The 13,347-nt window shown below is 40.0% G+C and overlaps 1 protein-coding gene across 4 annotated transcripts in view; it reads left to right on the top strand.

The window, feature by feature from the left end:
- NPNT (nephronectin) overlaps nucleotides 1-13,347 on the top strand; it is a 48,512-nt gene that overhangs the window by 32,431 nt on the left and 2,734 nt on the right. For all 4 annotated transcript variants that reach the window (XM_088056806.1, XM_014259418.2, XM_014259423.2 and 1 more), the window contains 4 exons: nucleotides 104-499; nucleotides 8,428-8,523; nucleotides 8,893-8,991; nucleotides 12,441-12,697. In XM_088056806.1, coding sequence (XP_087912932.1) covers nucleotides 104-499; nucleotides 8,428-8,523; nucleotides 8,893-8,991; nucleotides 12,441-12,697 — 848 coding nt within the window. The remainder of the gene's footprint in view (nucleotides 1-103; nucleotides 500-8,427; nucleotides 8,524-8,892; nucleotides 8,992-12,440; nucleotides 12,698-13,347) is intronic.

The following is a 13,347-nucleotide window of genomic DNA, read 5'->3' as shown; positions in this document are numbered from 1 at the left end:
ATATTCAAGGCCAATTGCACTCTTCCTGAGGGAGGACAAGTAGGATTGTTGATGCTGAAGGCACAACTCCTCAGTCCACTGCACGTACCTGCTTTTGTTACAGAAAGGCCAGTGACCAGGCCGACGGCTCGGCCAACATCTGGGCCAACAACTCGTCCTGCACCCGTGCCAACAACTCGTCCTGCACCCGTGCCAACAACTCGTCCTGCACCTGTGCCAACTCAGCCTGCACCCAGGACAACCACTCGACTGACGCCCAAGCCAACCACGAGGTACGTGCCAGTGACAACAAGGCCGGTCACGACATCCGTGACGAAGCCTCCACCTCCAACAACGCCTCAGCCTGCAACGGTAAGATCCACACTGCCACCACAAAGAACTCCTCCGGTAACAACTGAAGAGCCTTCATATGTTCCCACTGAAACTACGTCTTCCCAAGGACTTATAGATGACAACAGGATCCAGCCAGATCCTCAGAAACCCCGAGGAGATGTGTTCAGTAAGTAATTTTCCATACGCCTTTGTTTATCAAATCTGTAGGTGAAGACATGCACTATACTGTTTGGATTTTTTGGAACACTATACCATTGAGAACAGAGAAATGAAACTGACAATGGTTACATGGTAAAGCTGCACAAGTAGTTGATTTTATTACCTAATAAAAGTTTGGGACGGAAGTTCTGAATCAATTAATCAAACAAGTGGTCATTTTTTCCTCCTGAACTTATCGAGTATATTGTCATGTAGAAGTACTTAATTATGCTTTCAGATGAAGGTTATAAGGAAATTAAAGGGGTCTTATTGAAAAGTATTTAAGTGCGACATAACTCATAAAGCAGACAATGGATTTAAATTCAGAAAGTTGTGAGTCCCTCCTAAACAAAGTATTACCATAGCTTTAAGAATGGTAAAGAAATGGGATCATGCCTGATTACCTAAAGACTTCTACATGACCTATTTTGTATGGGTTCAAATAGTCTCAGATGTTCATGACTAAACAATGGGAAAAAGGCATAAAAATAGCATAGAGGGTAATTTTATGGACTGTGTCTGTGGATAGGGACACATGAAAAGCTGGAAATAGTAAAGATTCTCATAGCATGAACACATGTAACTTTTAAGAGCTCCTCTGAAATCTACAGCACCATTGTGCCAGCTTTAGTGCATACCACAGGAGACATTACTGGCACTTACAGAGCTGTGCATATCTGCCAAGAAATACTCAACACCCGATTTCATCTTTAGTTCTGCAGCTAATTTTGGAGATGGGGAGGGTGTGTTGGATCAGCTCTTCAGCTTGCTCTACGATAAAGCTGCTGAAGCAATGCAGTAGGAGGAAAAGTTTGCTGTCTCAGAGCAGGTGCACAAGCAATGTGGGAGTTTTTTTCTGGTTGCTTTGGCATCTGTGTGGTAATTTCTTTATTGGTTTTGTTGTTCTAGGTCATTACTCGGTGAAATATTTTGTTCCTTGTAAAAAAGTTTTCCCTGTGACATTTTATCTGTTGGAGAGAGTTAGAAAACGGAGAGTGAAGCTGACAAAAGTTAGAAGACAAATCCTGGTACTGCTTAGTAGAGTGTATTTTTGGTGTCATAATTGGTTAAAAATACAGAGCTATGTTTAAGTGAAATTCTAAAAGGAAATATAATAAAGATATATGAAGCCTAATCTAATGGGAACCAACAGTTAAAAACATAGTTTTGTGGAAATTATTGCAGACCCCAACATTGTGCTTCCCAGGTGTCTGTCTCATGTTGCAAGTGTTCTTTGGAATACTAGAGCAGAGGGATAGTTTTCAGCTATTTTCATGACAACCCTCTGTGTAAAACTTATTATTTACAATTAATCTTTCTGTATTGTCCCTAGAGCTAATGCTTTCAATACATGTGCTTCAGATACAGGAGTTTGGAAAATAGGAACGTGAAAGCCTTTTAAGTTTGGCTTGGTCTGATTGCAGCTTACATTATGGTACATATAACAAACACAGGACCTTTGCAAAGTGTTTATGAGCTATTGGTTTAGGTCAGCTGCCACACTCTGAGGTTTGTGATATACACACATAGCTTCAAAGGCTTCAGTGCACAGCATGACAGAAAGTTGTCAAGCACCAGCTGTTCCTGGCCTCAGCAGGTAATACAGGGACAAATAGTCCTCAGATCAAGTCAGCAGATGTCTGTCTTCAGTCCCATATAATTTTTTTTCTTTTTTATTTCCTGCAAGAGACATACTGGATACACACATGTGTGTGACAAAACTGTGTGACTGAAAGCACACTCCATTTGTGCTCCAGATGATGCTAGTAGTCTGGTCTTTACTGAAGTTCCTCTCTCTTTTTCTCTCCTTTCCACTCTGCTTTCTGCTCTGTTTTTCTGTCTTTCCTCTTCTGGATACTTTGAAAGTATCATCTAGGTAGTGGTCACTGGAGTCCTATTTTGTCTAGAAGCATTTGTGTTGGGAATGCGCAAAAACACTTGTTACGGATTTGAAACCTACAGATGAGTGCAGAACAGTTCAATTTCAGAAGAATGTGCTACATTCTCAAAGAAAACATTACTTATAAAGTATTTCTTCACCTGTTGAATCCAGTTACTGCAGGAGTTTGTGGGGAAGAGCAGAAGTTACATTTCCTCATGTGGGACATTTAGAAAAGCAGGTAGGAAAGTTCCAGCTCACCTATGTGACTACAGTGGGATGCACAGAGCATGGGCCTGCCTCTCCTCAGTACTGCACTTGCAAGGATAACCCAGAGATACTTTTTTTTTGAACTATTTCCTTCAGCTTCTTTAAAGCTGTTTCTGTTTTGGTCTCACCTACATCAGACATCTTTGCAGTATTCGTGGGTTGTGGATATGAGCTAATTTTGTTTTGCTTACACTGAGCTTCTTTAGGTTCATTCCCCCACATCAACTGCTGCTCCAGTTGAGGTGGCAAAGAAGCTAGCTCTCAAAAATTAATTTGCACTGTGGTCCCCATAAGCCTGCCTGGAAAGAGAAGAAAAAGCCTTGCTCTTGCTGCCTTTCTTTGTTTCCCACTAGATAATGGAAGCAGCAATTAGTGGTTCTGTAACTCTTATTTTCTTGGGAAACAGAGGAAAAAAATCAATGTTAGATCCACTCAGGTCATGAAGTAGGATTTAGTTTCAGTTTCACAAATGTTCATAAGAATTATTTCCATCTTAGGTGGCTGCTTCCTCCTGTGTCTCCAAGGATTTTTGTATTACAGAAAGCACCAAAAGGTGGTGTTTTATCACACAGGCATGGGCAAAACACAGCATAGGAACCCACTGTAGCCAGCAACCGCTGGCAGTTCTGTGCTCCCAGCCATTAGCATCTTCTAAAGACCTCAAAGCTGTGTTTTCAGCTAGGTTATCTTGTGATGCAAGGATATATCCCTTCCTTTTTTTCCCATGGGGCTCTGCAGCCTTAGCCAGACCTGCAGGAAGCAGCGCTGCTTTGCTCTGCCATCGGATAGGTGGTACATCTGTCAGGCAATCCATGGCAAAGGGGCCATTGGCTGCTGCACAGATGTCCTAGACCAAATCCTGCAAATCCTGGTGCTCTAGGATTGGTCCACATCAGGAGAGGAAACATGCTGGGGCAAATGTACTTTTTTCTGCAAGCATCTTTCAAATTCTAGTTTTTGTTAGTTAACTTTTTCCAGGGGTACCCTTGGTGACTCCTTGCTCCCTATTTTCTCCCTTTGTTATCTGACCTGCTGTTCTGCACACCGAGTAAACTTGACCTAGGATTTCACTTTAGAGCTCTCTTGAATGTGCTGCTCAACTTGAAATGAGCTGAGGATCAGGGAAATTGCTCTGTTCAGCAGTGACAGAGCATAAATGATAAAAATGCTGATAATGTTGTTTAAATGCCTTTGTAATTTTTGAAAGGTATTGGGTTGTTGCTTTAGTTTAGGTGCTTTACCCCTTTTCTAAAAAAGCCTTCAGTGGCTTTGGGGAGCTGCCTTTTTAGAGAACAAAAAAATTTGTATTTTTTAACATGGAATTCCTACACTTGGCCTTTGAACCACTTAGTCAGATGCAGACAGTGGAATCTGGCACCAAGGATAATCTTCTCCAGATATGGATATGGGGGGAATGGCAATGAGAGAGGAATGCACTGATAGCTTAATATTTAACTGTTTCAGGACTGATACAAACTACAGCGAAGTACAGAGGAATCTTGTCTAGTTGTAAGTCTCTGACAAATAGAATTAACTTGTCATTAAGACTGTGAATTTCTGCTACCATTTGGATCTGGATGATAAGCATTAAAACCATAAACTTAAAGCATAATACTAGATATCAGCATAGCAAGAACAAAAAAAACCCTTATCTGTATTAAAAGACAGTTCAGCAGTTTTCCTTCTTAGCCCTTAGTGGAGCCGAAAAGATTGGAGTTAGGAAATGTTTCTCATAACAGCTATTAAAAGTGTAAAGACTGGATTAAAACTGGATTCTTTCTTTTCTTCCTTTCAAAGTCCATAGTGCCCTAAGTGCAGTTTTGTGATCCTTGAAGCTGTTTTAAAAAAGGGAAATAATAAAAGCAAAGAACAGGGGGTTTGCTATTCCTTGATATCATTAGAGTAGCATTATTTTACAACAGCATTTCATTTGTCTTCACTGTTCTGGCACCTTTTAAAATGTATTTGTCTTTATATTCAAGCATTTATGATAGGTGCTTTGTTCCTGTTGGTACTCTGGAGCTCAATCTTGAAATCTAGGAGTCTTACAAGTCTCACCCTCAATCAATCTTCCAGCAACTTTTGTCCCCAAATCTGATATGCAAGCTTCTGTACACTCCTTGTTTCAGCTGTGTTTCCCTGAAACTCATTTGGCATTCTGCACCTCCTGAATGGATTTTCATACAAAAGCAGGCAGGTCACTTTGCAGAAAACCTTCTGCAAAGATAAATACCAAGATGCTTGAATTCGGTAAAACTTAATGAGCCTTGTAACTGCCTGAGAAATGCAGGATTTGACTTCAGAGTGGTGTCGTGCTGACACTGTTGTGCCTCCCCTCATATGTAAATAGTGCTGGAGAGGGTGGCACAATCCATGAAAGCACTTCCTGAAATAATTCTTACTGCAGAATTTGAATCTGTAGTGTTTTAAGAGACATATCCTGAACACTGTGGGTGTCTGAACAAAAGGGTGAATTGTACCTCTCTGTTGCCTCTTCTTTTTAGCCCAGCATATATCAAAATCTTCCCTGGAGGAAAACAGGACTTATCCTTATTTTCTCAGTCTGACTGACCTCTCAACTACCTTTACTTTTAGCTGTTTTCTACTAGTTGTGTGTAAGATCTCATCACTTATGGGAATTTTTTGCAAGTGGGATTTAACAGCTTTCAGTCATAACCATTCAGTTAAAAAATCTTTGTCTTTTTTTGTTGTTGTTTTAGCAAATGGGAAGCTTAGTCATGATTACTGTGTGGAGTAGAATTGTACTTACAGTGCAAAACCAGTTTTTTTCTGTAAGCCAGAGAACTGCATTATTAATAGTAATAACAATTACTAATAACATGAAGTTGCATTTCATGTTTTGGTTTTGTAACATCAAAACAGCAATTATTCAGTTTATTGCAAACAAGCTGATACATATACATATACATGTACTTTCTCGTACTCCCAATCTCAGCAATTACCAAGTAAATCAAAAAAAGCTCTGTTGTTTTCCTAAAGTTTAAAAAATCTGAAAAGAAATTGCTCTTATTTAGTATTTAATAATCACAGTTATTTAATATTTCCCCCCTGATTTGTGCATCTATGAAGAAGTTAGCTCATGAACTTTGAGAATATGGTAGTGTTGATGTATTGGCTCACTCAGAGCTTATAAAATTCTCCAAGTAAAAGGAGCCAAGTTTCTATTTAACAAGCTTTATCAAACCATTGAAGTTAAGTGAAAAGCACACTGATACACTATATAAGGTACACAAAAAGCTTGCAGAAAATAATTGTACCAAATACTTTCTCCCACGATTGCCACTCAACATGTTCGTTGTCGTGGCAAAAAGAAGTGTACATGTGGGTCATATTTAGAGTTCTTCATCTCTTATGGTAACCCTTGTTTCAAATGGAGTGCACATTCCTGTAATTAGGTCCAAGCACTGAAGTGACTGTATTAAAGCTCTACAAAAATATTTTAAAAAAAATTCCCTGAGAGTCCTTTCCAAACACTTTTTTAAATGAACTTTTAGAAGTATGTGTTACACTGCTTATAGGCAGATACATCAGCTTGAATTTGGAGTATTCTTGTCTGTGTGTACAGATGTAACTCAGGTTTGTAGAAAACATCAGTGCATTACAAATGGTTCTTGAAGAAGTAAACTGAAGTATTTTACAAGAGAAGTTCCTAATATTTTTTGCAGTATTTTCCATAAACAAGGACTATGACAGACTGGGAAGAGGGTGCACAGGGACATGTACCTTAAAACTGTGACCCCTGAGTCCTACAAACCTTAGAGAGTTTCCTTCATGCTCTTTGCCACAGATCTTGTTTAGAACCTTACCATTACCTGCCTGTGAACCTGTGGTCTGAGCCTTTGGTGCCTGCTGTGCTCAGCAGTTCTGCAGCCAATTGCTGATTTGTTCTCCATTGCACAGAAAACAAACAGTGTCTTCTTCCCTTGGCACAGCCTGAGGTGAGGAAAGGCAAGGTGGTGCTCCCTGGGTGTGCAGCAAGGATGTGCTCGTTCAGCTGCCCCACCTACATCATTCAGGGTGAACAAAGGATTTATATGAATTAACATTTTTGTGTAGATGTACTGCGCAGCAATTATTGGCCTAGGTCGTGTGGACTGTGCACATTTGTAAGGTTTCTTTCTTGTTAAATCTCAAGGTTTTTAATCACGTAAGCAAAACAGCCCAGGTGAAATGAAGCAGCAAAAATACTATTTACAATCAAGGTATCTTTAAAAATTAACAGTGCTGTAATACCCAAGTCAGCCTTAAGTCTGAAGCTGTTTTGAGCATTAATATCCTAGACTAAAAATGGACATAATCTAAAATCTACAAAGGATTAAAAATAAAACAAAAAAGGGGAGACTTAATGATTCAAATAATTACTATAATATTTAGGAGTTCCTCAATTTCCTATAGATTTTGAGCTTATTAACTGTTTGTTTTTGCTGTATAAAATTTTTATTCAAGATCTGTAGCCTAGAATAGTACTTCAAAAATAGTACTTCAAAAAGAAAAGTACTTAAAAACATTAGAGTTTGCTTATTTTGTCCTAATTTCAACATTTTTTTTCTTTTCTGTCTTCTAGTTTTAAAGGAGCCCCTTCAGCAGTGCCATTTTCATGTTGGCCTAGTGCAAAAAGAAGTTCCCTCTTAACCTTTGATTTGATTTTCTGAAAACAGTCCTTTCAGTTATCTTCATTCTTCTTGTTCTCACTTGTTCTATAGGGACATAAATATTTATTTTAGCACTGCAAATGGAAAACATGTCAAGTTTTTAATAGATAAGAGCCTTACAAATACCTTAGGTGTCAGAGGTGCCTATAAAATCTGAGGACATGTCTGAAACACATTACTACTGTTATGAATTATGCATTAGACCTACCTCTAAAAGAGAAATTTTCCAAGACAGCTCTATTTGGTGCAATCTGTTTATCTCTAGCTGACAGCTGTCCATCAAGCAAGAAATCTGTGTGAAACTTACACAGACTGGCACGGCATCTTCAGAGATATGTGGGAGTCTTTGTATCCCCCTGACTTTGGCAGTCATCACTCCCACAAAGACCTCATAAATTTCAGGTTGTCCTGGATGTCTAATAACCTCTGGGCCTCTTAATCACCAAAAGCTGTTCCTTCTCCTTGCAGCTGGGAACTCCTTGCAGCAGATGAAGGACAGGCTGTGCTGGAAAGCAAAAAGTATAATTATAGTTGAATTCCAGCTTCCACTACAGCTTCTCAACTCCCAGCACAACCCTGATAAATGTTTTGGGAGCTCGAATCCTTTGCAGATAGATGGATATACCTTCAGCTGTATTTCAAAGGTTAAGTGCACTTGGGGCTCTTCCAAGTACTGCTGCCTCCTGCTGAGGCTCTCCTATGAGTGTCTGTGGAAGGCTTGAGTGAGGACTTTCATGTGGCTTTATTTTACTGAGAAACCACTATCTCTGAAAATGCATTTGGAGAGGAATAGTGTGCTTCAAGGTTAAAGCTTTCCCCCCTAGTTAAAAAGGAGCTTTCATTCAAAGGGCCTTTAGGAGATTTGGAATTACCTTTTACAGTGCTTAGGTAAATGTTACAACACAAATCATAAATCACGTAGACATAAAGTTTATGAGACTTTATGTCGAATATAATTAAATATATTGAAATCTCCAGGAAAAGCACAATGCCCAGAGCTGCTCTGCTGGTTTTTGTTAAGAGATAAATCTAGTTAGTGACCTTCTTCCTTATCTCATTCATTTTTTCTCACAGTTCCACGCCAGCCTGGAGTGAGCAATAATCTGCTTGAAATACTTGAAATTGAAAGAGGGATTACAGCTGATGAATTTGAAGCAAATGATGACCCAGGTAACGACCACGTCTGCTATTCAGTATGCTAGAGTTTATGATTTTTTGAGATTTCCTGGGGGTTTATACATTTTTCAGGACTCCTACATCTTATGCCCCTCCTTTAAACTATGCTATGTAAAACCAGCCCTTTGCCTATGTGAACCTTACACCTTATTTTCTAAAAAACCAGCACAAAAATAGCATGAATTGTTAATAATACATGGGTCCTTTTTAGTGTTTTAGTATTTTTGCAGATTCTTCTCCTAGGGCTCCTTCTTCTACATTTAATTTTCATACTTGCTAGTGTCAGCCACGTGGGAAATTGAAAACAAAACCAATCTGAATCACTTCTGGGTTTTTTTGTGACCTCCTGCTCTGTTCTGCCAGGTGTGCTGGTGCACAGCTGTGATTTTGACAGTGGACTGTGTGGCTGGATCAAGGACAAGGATGATGACTTGCACTGGGAGCCAGTGAGAGATGCATCAGGTAAGTGATCTGTGTACAGTCACATCCTGCAGCTGAAGAAACACCCAGGCCGGAGGTTGATGACAGTTCCTGCATGAGGACAAATTACACAGGTTCTGTTCCCTTTAGTTCTGGGATATATTTCACACCAATGCCTCTTCTGTGTATAAAAAGCAAAACTGAGGATTACCAATGTGAAAGAGCAATTGAAAATTTACACTTTTATCATAGCTGGCATCTTTAAAATGGGAATGTCTCTGAAGGAGTAGTAAATGTAGTCAGCAAAAGTTTGTATTAAAGGAAAGTGAAAAAAAATGTGGACTAGAGAACAACTTTTATTTATGGTGAAACAAAGCTTCTTTTTCAAACTATCATATAAACATAATTATGTCCCTATCACTAGTAAAATTATAGAAAGTACTGGAAATAGTTTTTGTTTTGCTGCCAGATGTAATGTTCTAGTTTAACCTCTCAGATTGCTGTAGCTTGGAGTAGAATTTGACAAAATTAATCTGTATATAGGAAAAATGTTAAGTAACTGGAAGGCAGACTAGTTAAACGCTGAAACACAGAGGCTTCTGAAAATGGGATTATTTGGGATGATAAAAAGTGGCATTACACCAAACATTAGAGGGGAGTGTGTAGTGGCTGCTTGCTGGACAGGAGGCTGGTGTCAGTGCTGGTGGTCAGCCACAGGAACAGCCCTTCCTTCCCTGTCTCCCACCTCTGCTGTCCCAGGAAGCAGGATGTATTTTGTCCCCTATTGATTTTGGCGTGGCATGGAGAGGTTGCTGCCCTTGCCTGTCCCATGGTGCAGGGGATTAGACACACATCCCTGGCTCCCTGTAATGATGGGATTACTTCATCCCCAAGGAGCAGCCTCTGAAGCGCACAAAGCTCACATTATGTGAGCCGGGGCAGAAGGAGCCGCGCTCTCGGGCAGGACAGTGGTGCAGGTTAGGATGAGGGAGGGTGAGGGCACTGGGAGCCCTTTTCCTCATGCACCACCCTGCCAGAGCTGTCTGGCCTTATGCTGCCACTGATGGAGCATACCGCAGCAGGTGACCTGGAACCTTTTCCAGGCTGTTTGCCCGCCTCAGTGGAAGTGCTGTCTTCACCCCTGGGCAGGGGTCCCCCAAAACAGGCTGCTCCAGTACTTCAGGAGCTCCCTGTGACACTTGAAAAGCCTTGGCAAGGACTGGGAGACCAGAGCTCCTTCCTCCTGCACATGAGAAAAAAGGCAGCTGTCTCCTGCCTGCAGTGGCACTTAAAAATAAAAATACACATAATTCATACCCGTTTTGAAAAAATGGATTTAAAAATCCATTTTTCTCTAAGTCAGTCACTCAAAGCATATTCATTATCTCTACTCAAAAATTGCTGTTAATACATACTAAATTCCAGAGCTATGATTTTTAAGAACAATGATTTTTAACTGGCTTTTTTTTTGTCAGACCTTTTCCCTGCATCGCTTCCCAGTAGTCAGGGACAAGCTCAGCTTTTTATTTCCTGTGTATGTTCTGCTGCTGTTGACATAACCTGTTGAAACTAGTCCCTTGAAGTCACCCACCCACCCCCTCCAGTCTGGAATACCTTGTTGGAAGGATTTATTTTCACAGCTTGTTCCTGACTGCTTGCTTTCACCTTGCAAAGTTTGCTATGTATTGGTTTATCAGAATCTGCATTTTGAAAGGTGCTGTGCTGAAGTATTATAAGCTTATCTTGCATGCAGAAAATGCTGATTTGAAGGGACCCTTTCCTGCAGGGGCTTGCCTACAGATATATTTGCTTTGTGCTTACCTAAATGTGTTTCCTATTGTTTGGATTCAGCCACAGGAGCTATCTGAAAACGGTGCACTTAGTAAGTCAGTGCTTTCATAGTGGTATAATTGTATCTGCAGCAAACAGGTACAGTTATCTAAACTCTACTACGCTTATTTTAGCAATTAGTGACCTTGCTGCAAAAGCAATGCATTAAAAAAAAAAAAGAAAAGAAAAAAACCCCCACAACTCCCTAAGAAAATACCCACCAAAAGGCTTTAACAGAACCTTGGACAAATGGATCCCACTTCATGGCTAAATGCTGATCTAGGGGCCGAGGCAGCAGCATTATACTTTGCTTTGTTAAATCTCATTCAGACCAAAGAACTTAAAAACTCATGTAAAAGTAGTGAATTGAAGAAAAGGTTGGCTTTCCTTTTAAGTGTGTGACAAGCCCTGGTACATTGTAATTAAATCTTACAGTTTTTGAGGGAAATCATTGTGGCTTTCAAAGAGAAGCTTTCAAAAAATAATGCTCTGTTTGAGTAGCAGCAGGGAGACAAAAATTATTTTTCTATCCTGTTTAACTGTGTACGTCAGCAGTATTATAAACCCCCAATATTTCTAAATCTTTCTAAACTAAGGAGCCTAAAAATGCCACTTTCTTAATGAACTTAAGGTAGAGGCAGCATTTTGTAATTAAAAAAATATGTAAAATCTGATTGCATAAAGAAAAAATATTCTTAGATTCAGTGTAAGATAAGGTTTGTTTATTTTTTGGGATTTTTTGAACCTTTATCCCTTTGGTAATTTCAGATTTAAAGGTTTCACCCACCTTGCAAAAGTTTTAATGAAAAATACGAACTCATAGAGGGTCTGGGTTTTCTCCAAGACTCGAAATTTCATTTAGTGTTGTTCTGAGTGTTGGTGTGAAAGGTGCCTTTTTTCTTTTTAGGCTTAATGGATGTTGCCATACGTGAGATCTTTAGCTTCTCATGTTCTGAGTGTTTTCTGGAAGGCACCTTTACTTCATACATAAGAGATAATAACAGGGTTTTGAATTGAGTATGTATGTTCACTGACAGCTTCCTACTGTTAGAGTTTGGGGCTAACAGCCATGTGGAAATCATTACTGCTTCTTGCTTTATCTAATCCAGATTAAGAGTTTAAATTACAGTTAAATAAAAGAGGCTATCGGGGTTGCAAATGGATAGGCTTTGAGACTTACCCTGTTAACACAGTTCCCAAACAAAACGAAAGGGGCAGAGCCATAGCTCAGTTACACCGTAGCATTTACTCTGGTCTCTGTTATCTATCCAACAGCAAAACTCTGCAGCTTGAAAGGTGCATAAATTTGCACAGTAGCTTTAACATCACTGTGGGTTTAAAATCATGCAGTGACCAAGGGGTTGTCAGAAATGACAGAATACACGAGGTTTTAGTTTTTTGAGAGGGGTATTGTTTGTCAAAAAGAAATTAGATGGGCAACACCCACCCTGGTACTACTGTACAGAGAAGAGCAGCACTGTACATCTTACCCTGTAGAAGGCAGATGCACTAGTTCTGGTTCTATATGCCTTAATTTATGTTTTTTGGACCTTGTGGACCCCCTTATCTATTTTTAATAACTCTTGTGCACTTGGTCCTGCAGCCTAGTAGTGTTAAAAAAACCAAACCAACCCCCCAACTACCTGCTTTCTCCACTGCAGGGGGACAGTACCTTGCCATCTCCGATCCCAAGGGCAAAGAAGGAAGAGTAGCCCATCTTATCCTGCCGTTGGGGCACATGGCCCAGGCTGGAGATTTGTGCCTGTCCTTTAGGCACAAGGTGCCTGGGCTGCATTCTGGTGCCCTCCAAGTCTTTGTAAGGAAAAATGGTGCTCATGGCCCAGCTGTCTGGGGGAGAAACGGTGGCCACGGCTGGAGACAAACACACATAACTTTACGAGGACAAGGCATCAAGAGTGTAAGTACTGATGGTTGTGTTGCTTTTTGGGTTTTTGCATGAAAAACTGAAGACAAATGATGCAGCACTGCAGTGTTCATCTTCTGGGTTCAGTTTTACTACTTTGTCAATGGAATCACTGTACAGATGAGAGTTACTGTGAATTTCTTAAAACTAGTTTTATGCACAGAAGAAAAATAAGAAATCCCAGCTACAGAAATAGACTCATAGTACAAGCTAGTCTGTCATTTCCTGAGCTACCTGGTACAGCCCATTTTAAGGGAATCACCACCTAGGAAAGAACAGCCTCGTGGACATACTCTCTAGAGATGTAAAAAAAAAAAAAAAATGCCTGTATCAAGATTCCTCATTAGTAATGCTTTGAATCACACAGTGCCATGAGATAGGAAGAATCATCCCCTGTGGTTAGTGGATACTGAAAATAAGTAATTTTTGGTAATGCAGGGAGATTACACATGCAATCACATGTGTTTTAATGCCCTTTAGCATCCCTGCAGCTGATCAGGCCAAGGAGGTGAATGATGACCTAACAATGCCCATAGCACAAAATGGTTTAGTGCAATCAAAGGAAGCTGCCTGAAGTGCCACGGAGAATCTTTTAACACCTGGAAATTTTAGAAACATTGTGTGATTAACTAGTATCAAAAGCT

Source organism: Pseudopodoces humilis, chromosome 6 (assembly GCF_049639895.1).
Source record: "Pseudopodoces humilis isolate 2021_Gansu_Grassland_sample_001 chromosome 6, ASM4963989v1, whole genome shotgun sequence".
In the NCBI taxonomy this organism is placed as follows: Eukaryota; Metazoa; Chordata; class Aves; order Passeriformes; family Paridae; genus Pseudopodoces; species Pseudopodoces humilis.
Note: the sequence above shows the minus strand (reverse complement) of the source record. Positions and strands in the feature narration are given on the sequence as shown.